General features: G+C 38.5%; 1 protein-coding gene across 1 annotated transcript; it reads left to right on the top strand.

Annotated features, from left to right (window-relative positions):
* Nucleotides 1–440: 440 nt before the first annotated feature.
* Nucleotides 441–8,179, top strand: LOC107218120 ((E3-independent) E2 ubiquitin-conjugating enzyme UBE2O). The gene is made up of 9 exons (XM_015655881.2): nt 441–788; nt 1,478–1,651; nt 1,786–1,944; nt 2,042–2,692; nt 2,785–2,995; nt 3,082–3,265; nt 3,392–3,717; nt 3,844–5,535; nt 5,680–8,179. The coding sequence occupies exons 1-9, from the start codon at nt 573–575 to the stop codon at nt 6,078–6,080; spliced, it is 4,014 nt and encodes a 1,337-aa protein (XP_015511367.1). The 5' UTR covers nt 441–572; the 3' UTR covers nt 6,081–8,179.
* Nucleotides 8,180–9,593: the final 1,414 nt, after the last annotated feature.

Raw genomic sequence — 9,593 nt, 5'->3', positions numbered from 1 at the left:
GTGTACCTAGAAGATTTTGTTTCCTTAGTCTCTCGGCCGCTCAATTTTCCCTCAGATAAATTAACGCAGACTAAAATGGAACTTGATTCTGCACACAACGCATCGCTTCGAAATGAGGATACATACGATCGAAGTCCACGCAAAGAGGGCGCGTTTTTATTTTTGAATAATTGAAGCGAGCGAAGGAGAAGACAAACGAGATCGAAACAAAAACAAGAGGTTGAAAAAAAAGGGTTGCCACGGGGTGAAACTAAAAAACAAAAATGGGTCCCGAAGGGCCGAACGATGAAGGGCAGAGAATGGACCGCTTCGAAACGTCGAGAATCGCCTAAATCCCGGCGCGCGCGTCTTTAGGGTCAAGGCGCGATCGCCCGGCCATCGTTGGCGGTGAGTGTGCGCCGTAAGATTGGTTCTGTCATCCGTCGTCAGCTGCTCGGCTGTCGTCGGCAGCAGGCAAAGAGCCAGAGCGAGGCACCGAGCCGACGGCTGACCGCGGAGTGTGTGCGTATCTAGTGCGTATGCAACCGACCGTCTCAACGAACTAACCCCGGACCGATATAAGGATAGAAAACATGGCTGCGAACACGATGATTGAATATTTCTACGAGGACGTTATTTACCGCGTGGACAAGCGAGGTAACGTTGAGTTTGGCATCGTCATGGGAAACGACGACCCCGACTCATCGGACGAAAGTTCGGACAACGAGGAGAGTCCGAAGCGGAAACAGGGAGAGATCCACGCTGTCTGGCACCCCTCCGGCGTCGAGGAACTCGTCAATTCTAAGAAGGTGATAATTCCCGAACGAGCTACTCCTCCCAGCTCTCCTTTCCCACTTCATTCTGTTATCTCTATCTATCCCTATCACTCTCTCTCTTTCTCTTTCTCCCTTCTTACGCTACCCCTAAATCGGAATCGCTTGCCACCCGATCAATCAACCGGTTCGCTGCGTATAAGCTTTACTTTCACGTCATAAAATACCGCATATCCTACCGATATACACTTCAATCAACGTATCTGCAACTTGCCAAAATGAAGAAACGGCGCATAACATACTTCGCATTTCACTGGGCGCTAATTTTGAATTTCGAACATACCCGGAATGTTCACGATATTGAAGTTTGTAACGTTATCGTATCGAAACATTGGGGGAAAAATCACTATTTTCTTATTTTTACAATCACTTGGAAGGAAAAAGGATTTCAAAATATGAGTATGTTTTATTTTATTATGGTGTACTGAATTCAAATAATTCCAAAATCGCGAAGTAACGGTTTTTCCTCAGCATGAATCGTTATGAACTTTAACATGGTGAATGTTTCATCTAATTGAAACATGCTATTGTTAATTGGGCCGTAAAACATCGAATGTCTCGTCATTTTGCTCAAGATTATACCTTAACCTTTTTTTTAAGCCTCCCCATTGTTAGGTAGTTGTTACATCAACCAATTATCCATTTGTTGTTTAATTTTTTTTTAGATACATCTGGCTGACAGATCACTGATGCCAGGTGACGTTGTACGTCGTATGATTAAGGGAAAGGACACCCAGAGAGGCTACTGTCGAGACATCGAATTAACCGCTTGTGTTCAAGTCATTGGAACTAAACAAATCTTGACTAATGTTAAAAGTGAAGATTTGGTGCCACTGGAGGTGCATAGCAGTTCGACGTTACTTTAACATCAGTTTTTACAGACATCCAATCTAGTCATGTCTGATGTCAATGTTGAAACGAGAGTATTTTTTGCAATACGATCTGTCCTAATGTCAGAATTCAACATTTGCAGGAATTTTCTACGGACATAGCCGTGTGCATGGATTCTTGGGTCGGTGGAATTAAGATGGTCCATTCAAAATTATGGCTGGCAATGCCGGATGGATCACGTTGTGTGATAAATGAAATAGATGCCTGTGCTCTGGAACAGTTTGAAGAAAAGCGAGAAAATGTAACGTGTAATTCAACACTGATCTGTGGAATGAGCATCGGATCAATTTCCGATACTTCAATGCTCACCTTATACCACCGATCCTTTTTTATTTCAGGATAACGATTTTCCACATTCCTCCGAATTCTATCCAGGTCAAAGCCTCTGGGGGCCGTTACATTGTCTGGAAGACGCGCAATGGATTTTGTGCACTAAGGAATTAAAGGCAAAGAGAAAGTTGAAGCCGCAAAAAATAACCAAAGTTGTTGTTGAGAAAATAGAGACTGATTCAATAGGAGTTCACTGGCAGTGCAGAGCCTACTCCAAAGACGGAGCTGGCACGGATCAGGTGCAACCAAAGTTTGTAGTGGAGGGTGAAGATCTCAAAAAATTAAAGCTCCTCAATGTATTTGAACCCTCGACACTACAAGTTGGGGATCGTAACTTTTACACCGTTAAGGAAAATGAAAATGTAATCAGCCGAGAACAGTGGAGAAAACAGCAAAGAGAAATTTTCAACGTACCAAAGCATGGCCCGCGGAAATCCCGGGTAAACGTTAGCGTTACCAAACCTGTTGACAATAAACCTATTATTCTGGATCGTCAAACATCCGAGCGATTGGAGGCTAATTTGGCCAACAATCCTGTCAACAATTCGCACAGTTCCTTGGCAAACAACAGTTTAATGCCACCACCACAAAATACCACTGCAGAAAGTTCCGATGATTGGGATACAGAAGATACAGGGTCACAAAGTGACACAGCTTCGGTTAGTAGGAAAAAATCTATGAGCAAGTTCAACGCAGATAGTTGTTTTTGTGAGCACAATAAAACCTACCTGCGCCTGTATAAAAATTACAGGTATCCAGCGGCTGTTCTAGCGTAGCGTCTATGGGCAAAAAAAAGAGAGGACCTGCCCTGATGACGAAGGTTCTGAAGAAAAAAAAGTTGTGCAAAGCAAAGAAGAAAGTTGCACCTGTTGCACTGATACCTGGAACGAAAATAGTCGTGGAAACTTTGTCGACGAGTACAAAAGCAAACGTAGTCTGGCAAGACGGGTCCGTCGAAATTGGTACTAACACACATACTTTCTTTTTCCATATTGAAACTCTGTGTCAATACATGACACTATACTGACAAGGTTTATCATCTATTCAGGTATTCCTTCCACCCAGTTGTATCCTATACATCACTTAGATGACCAAGAATTTTTCCCTGGTGACTTTGTCGTCGACCAAAAAGAGGAATCAAGAATGTATGGCGTCGTACAGAGCGTTGATCATCAAGGCAGAACGGCTAAAGTAAAATGGTTCAGAACATACACTTCAAGCCAAAGTCCTCAGTGAGTAAACTACAAATTATTTGCCGCAATTTTTAACAGTGTCCATAACCTTCGAGCCAAGTGATATTTATATTTCAAAGTCCACTAAAATCTTCGATGAATTAATGATGGGATTATTTTCACTAGGCCAACGATGTTACAAGAACGCGAGGTCAGTGTTTACGATCTGAAAGATCATCCTGACTTCCAGTACAGACCTGGTACCTTAGTTATTCGTATAGCGAACTTCGAAGGCGAAGATGCTGGATGTACAGCTGGGCAGATATTAGATAATTATCCAGAAGGTCGAGTCAAGGTCTGGTGGGCCGATGGTCACGTCAGTATGTGTTGGCCCCAAGACTTATATAAGGTTGGGGAATACGATAGTGACGAGGGAGAGCTCTGGGACGACGTATCATCAGAAGCCTCATGGGAAACTGAATCTGAAGATTGCGTTATTGCTGATCCAGACGGTGAAGATTATTTTCGTTTCATTTCAATCCATTATGAATCTCTTTTACTCAAATACCGATGGTTAAAATTTTTCAATCTTCATCGTATTTCTGACTCCAATCATTTTTCCTGCACCCCGATTTTAGGTACAGAGCAAACAGAGAACATAAAACCAAAGCTAGCTGCTCACATTGAAAAGGCGAGAATTGCAATGTCTCGATTGGAAGAGATTTTCACCCAGAACCCATCTTTACAAACAACTGAGGTGATGAGGAGACTCCTTGAAGTTTACAAAGATTGCAGGTACATGGACAAGCTGATGGGGACATCGTTCTTTCACGAAAGCCATTTCCAAGGACTTTTGGAACGCGTCCGAGAACGAGGCAGAGCTAATGTGGCTCAGAGAATGGCCGACCAAGTAACCAGACTGTTTACGCATCAATCAGGAGGATCCGAAACTGACGCCGAGCAGGATAACATTGAAAATACGAACATAACGAATACGAACATAACGAATACGAACAACCTTCAGACGAGCAATAGCACTTTGAAAACCAAAAGTACAACTGTGAACGAGGTGGCAATATCACCTGGTAGCCAAGATAGTACTGCCAAGAAACAATCGAGTAAAGAGGAAGAGGATGAGATTAATCAACTATTTATTGATATTAACCCAAATCCCGAAGATTCCGGATTATTTTCTGCAGAAAACTCTAAAAAAGAGTCAGGCTCAAGTGAATCTAGCGGAGAATTCCTTCTCAGCGAAGATGTTAACAACGTGGCGGATCGCTCGCCAGGTATGGAAAAAACTGAACAAATAAAAGACGAGAGCATGGAGAAAGCGATGGCAAGATCTGAAGAAAACGTCGCTAGTTCTCACGTTTGCGTGAAATTATGTACTCTGATAAAGGCTCAACTGGTGCAAGCTCACGCAGAGGTTTCCAAGAGGTTTGGCTTGTCAAAAATGTCTCTCTCAGATGCCGCGAATAATTCATCTCCGCAGAAAAAACCGAAAGAAGAAGAAGACAAGCCGATTCCGCCTCTCTCAGAACCCTCCGAAATTTCGATTGAAATACCACCGCCAGTTTACACAGAAGGCGAAGGCTTCTCAATTGAAGACACTGCTCCTGATAGCCATAAATTCAAATTGACAATGTTTCAACCGACAGACCCCTCGAATTTCTTCAGAACTGTTTCCAAGGAGTTGAAGCTACTGAGAAACTCGTTGCCCCCAGGTATTTGGGTCAAAGGATTTGAAGACAGGATGGATTTGTATTCTGTAATGATTCGCGGGCCCGAGAAGACGCCTTACGAAGATGGTCTCTTTTTATTCGACTTTCAACTGTCCGCCGATTATCCGGCAGCTCCTCCCTTGTGTCACTACATTTCTTACTGTAGCGATAGACTAAACCCAAACTTGTATGAAGATGGTAAAGTGTGCGTTAGTCTTTTAGGGACTTGGGCAGGACGTGGGACAGAAATATGGACCAGCTCATCGACTCTGCTGCAAGTTATCGTTTCGATTCAAGGTCTGATCCTTGTTTCTGAGCCCTATTTTAACGAAGCTGGTTATGAAAAGCAGAAAGGATCTCAACAAGGCCGTGAAAATTCTAGAATGTACAATGAGATGGTTGTTCTGAAGCTCGTTCAAGCCCAGACAAAACTTCTTCAACATCCACCACTAGTTTTCAAAGAAACGATTATACAACATTTCAAAAGACATGCAAAAAAGTTACTCCAGCGCCTTGATCTGTGGATGGAAATATCTGAGCAACACAATAGCCAGCATCCATTGTCACCGATCACACCTACAACGTTCAAAGAGATAGCCAACTGTGGTAAGTGTGTAAATTATTCAACCGAAACCGTGCAAAATCAGTAAATCTTCGCGTCAGTTTAATGAAGTTATTCTAAAGTATTCCAACGTCATCAACGTTTTGCGAAAATAAATCGTGTATAAGATTTATTTCTTTTCTTTGCAGATGAAAAAATTCTTCCTGAATTTCCTCTGATCCCTGCATCACGTGGATTCTGCATCACATTGCGAAAAACTTTAGCAACTTTCAAAGAGGTACTTGCGAAAGAGGGAATAATGAGCAGACCTCCGAGTCAGTCAAACAGCGGAAATACAATGGAATTGAAAATTACCGCAAGCGAAGTGAATGATGGGGAAAACATACGTGGTGTAAAATCGGATACTGTGATTAAACAGGCTAACGTGAAGGCAACAACAAACGGCACTAAAGAAGTAAAAAAGGTCATATCGAATGATCAGTGCAGTAAGGAAAATTCGCTAAAAAAATCTGAGATCATGTCGACGAGTATTTCTGCGACTACTGTCAGCGAGACGAAAAAAACTACATCCGAGCGTAATACCAGCTAGCCTCAAGGTAAATCTAAATCTTTAGCTTATAAAAATTACACAATTATTCGGTAATATATTAATTAAATGAATAATTATTCTTGAAATCCGTATGTTTATAGTATCTATTTATCAAATGCTAAATATCGTTATCGATGCTGTGGTTATAGTTATGCCGCTAAACTTTAAGTGGGTAATTAGGAAATTGACTGTATTTAGTACCTTGATTCAACTCATAATACATGACAATTTGCGATCTGTAATAATTTCGGTTATTTTGTGAAATAAGGCGTGTAAAAGACAACGTGCGTTGTTTATTTATATATTTTGTTTTACCATCCTTCGAGTTTGTAGACAAATGAAAGAACAAACTGCACGGAAATCGACCGAAGAGTTAAAGGACACAAAGACGGGTTAATTCTCAAGTATTTATCATAAAGTCTGCCGTTGTCATGGAATTTTCGGAATATACTGACGGAGATAAATATTATGCTACGAATCTCTGTCGCCAGTAACTCTTGCAATGATATCATACAACATTGAGTATTTCTACGAAAGGTTGTTCGCAAAATTTAGACGCTAATCGAAAGTTTCGAATATGATTAGCTATACGAAAATAATATTAACTCTAGAAAGAAATTATACCGCAATATGCAGAGCTAACAAGTTGATTGAATAATATGATAGCTATTGAAATGCTAGAACGTATGTGAATATATTATTAAATTATAGAACACCGACTCTAATTCTTCTATTTCAGTCAGTCATATGCAATCATATGCCATCCACTAATATATGATATTATAAATAAAATGATTAGAGGTAGGCTAGTCTAGTAAAACATTGAGGTAGAAACATATTGGAAGAAAAAAAAGTTTAATCATTATTAGAGTCTAGAAAGAAATAAAGACTAGACACTCTTCATTGAAGCATCAAGGTTTCTTTTCTCTCTATGTAATTGCCATTCTCAAACGAATAGGAGGACAAAATGCAGGTTGTCTTTTCCATAAATGAAACCAGTATTTAATATTGCGTTAAAATCATCCACCGTGACTATATTATAAGTTTAACATTTAGATACTTAAAAATTGCTTTAAATTGTTGTACTACTCACGATTATCAATTACGTACATTCACGATATTACTTCAGTATTATTGAGATACCCATGTATTATTTTACGATGTCTTTTTCATTCAAGAGTTGCGCACCTGTAAATGTGTCGTTATTTTTTTGTTTATTTATTTCATATTTTTATATTTCTAAACATTGTTCTGTATCGATAAATCTTTCCCGCACCCTGTACAGGTTGTAATTTGTTTCTTCTAGTTATACGATTTAGTTATTTCCTGTTGCTATAAATCCTATATTACACATATATTATATGTAAACGTAATATTGTCTAACATGAGATGGTCTCAGAGGATAAAACTTTCTGCTCAGTGGTGAAAACTATATTTTCAAGTTAGGGTATAATTTAGTGTAATCGGTTTCGTTCGCATTTGTAGATATATGTTTAATTTAGCACAGCTTAAACACTGATTTGCCCCTTCTAAGGGAAAAATCAGATTGAAAATATGTATAGAGCAAGTTGTTGATGATACAAAAAAAAAGTTTAAAAGGAAAACTTGACTCTAGCAAACTAAAGGACATCATGCTTTTTTAATGATACTGTGATTGACGAATTAATTTGTTGTTGTAAATTTGCTATAAAGTTATTTATGTACGTATATCACGCCCAGCTTTACAGTAGTTCAAAGACAAACTTTTTCTGTAACTATCATTTGTCAGCTGTCATAGTGGTGTGGTGTTCCTACATTATCATTATTTTCGTCAAGAGAGGAATGTCAACAATAAATTGAAGACAGTTCATTTGTTTTACTGTATGAAATTATATAAGAACTACACACAATTCCAAAGATCCTAAAATTATTACTTCGTCTTAACTCAAGCCCCCCCTAAGATTCTTTGAATCTATAAACAGATGAACAGATTCTGTAAGAAGCCTCAAACTTTTCTACTTCTGTCAACTATCGATGGTGCTGTTTATTAAAAGATAAAAGGAAAAACGAACTTTGAGGAAAAAAAAAAAAAATTACAAAGAAGATGAAGAAGGAAAGAGTTTCGTTCATTTTATTGTGAAACGATGGATTTATATTGAATACAAAGAAATTAAAAATATGAAGAAGTAAAATAAAAATGAAAATATATAGAAGATAAAGTGAATAATACATGAACAAAAGAAAACATACGAAAACGTTGGAACGTGATGTTGGGATGCCTTGTATATGTGCCAGCTATTTATATTATTATAAACATTACTTGTAAGCCATGAAGCTTCGTTTCCGCTATACATATGTATATGTTTTAATCATGATACTGTTGAAGAAATGATTCATTATCTATACCAACAAATAATTAGTCCTACGTTATATGTTAACGAAAAAATAACAAAAACAGAAAAAAATGGTACTCATAACTTGGTATGTATATTACATTGATATATTATTATAAATAAATTATGTAATCTTGATTTTGAATCAATAAAAAGTCACTAAGCAATTAAGTAAATAGATGAAATGGAATTTGTTATTACCTTTCTCCTTTCTGTTCAACGGAAAAAAATGTTCTAAAAAAACCCATCATTTTATACCTGCCTAAATTTTCCGTGAAAATAATGAAATAACTTTAATAACTCATTTGTTACATTACAGAAGTCAATTTTCAGGGTTTGCGCAATTTTGTCCTCCTTTTTGTTTTGTCACTTTTGTCATTTTTCGCGAATCTGCTATTGACCAATAATTTAATAAACTAGCTCAAAGCCTAGTAAAACACTAGACGAAGGATGCAGGCGAATGTGCTGGCATAGGTGGAGGGGGTAGACTCATAGACCTACGTTCGGTTTTGTTTTTTAGGGATATCAGCAAACATTTGATCCCTGATCATTCTTATTGATTCATTAGTTTGACATGCCGGTATTGTAGAATGCATACTGGTCGGCTCATCTCAAGGCATCTAATAATAATAAGAGGTAAGGTAGGAATAGATAACTCGCTATAGAAGTTTCCTGGTACGCGCCCTTTCCACGCATTATGCTCGAATCTTGTTCGTAGAATATGATTAAGTTTTGCGATTGAGTGAAAGTATGAGTAGTACTATCTAACGCAAGGTGCAATTGAACAATTTAACTAACTAAAACAATTTAACTAACTAAAATTTAGGGATAAACGATGCGACTCACCGTTGACTGCACTCATTCATGTTGCACTGTAAGCCTCGACATCTGAAGTAAATCCTTTCCACCCAACTGTGAAAAAAATTCTTGGAGGAATCACTGAATAAATTTTATATTCCTGGATGGGAATTACTGATTGAATTTCACATTTATACAAAATTCACTCACAAATTAATTTATATATTCCAGAAACCAGGTAACAACTGACGATGAAAATTGAACCGGCGAATTTCGATTCGGACGCATTGGCGATGTTAGTCGACTGACATAATACCGCGCGTGCTCCACCAGACAACGAATT

This window comes from Neodiprion lecontei, chromosome 2, assembly GCF_021901455.1.
Source record: "Neodiprion lecontei isolate iyNeoLeco1 chromosome 2, iyNeoLeco1.1, whole genome shotgun sequence".
Lineage (NCBI taxonomy): Eukaryota > Metazoa > Arthropoda > Insecta > Hymenoptera > Diprionidae > Neodiprion > Neodiprion lecontei.
The sequence above is the reverse complement of the archived record's forward strand: the minus strand, read 5'-3'. Positions and strand labels throughout refer to the sequence as shown.

Bases quoted from the DNA above. Each gene is read 5' to 3' on its own strand.
- LOC107218120 (XM_015655881.2), top strand. From the start codon at position 573: ATGGCTGCGAACACGATGATTGAATATTTCTACGAGGACGTTATTTAC. The intron at 1,652-1,785 runs GTGCATAGCAGT...CAACATTTGCAG, and splicing joins AAGATTTGGTGCCACTGGAG to GAATTTTCTACGGACATAGC. The intron at 1,945-2,041 runs GTAACGTGTAAT...TTTTTATTTCAG, and splicing joins TTGAAGAAAAGCGAGAAAAT to GATAACGATTTTCCACATTC.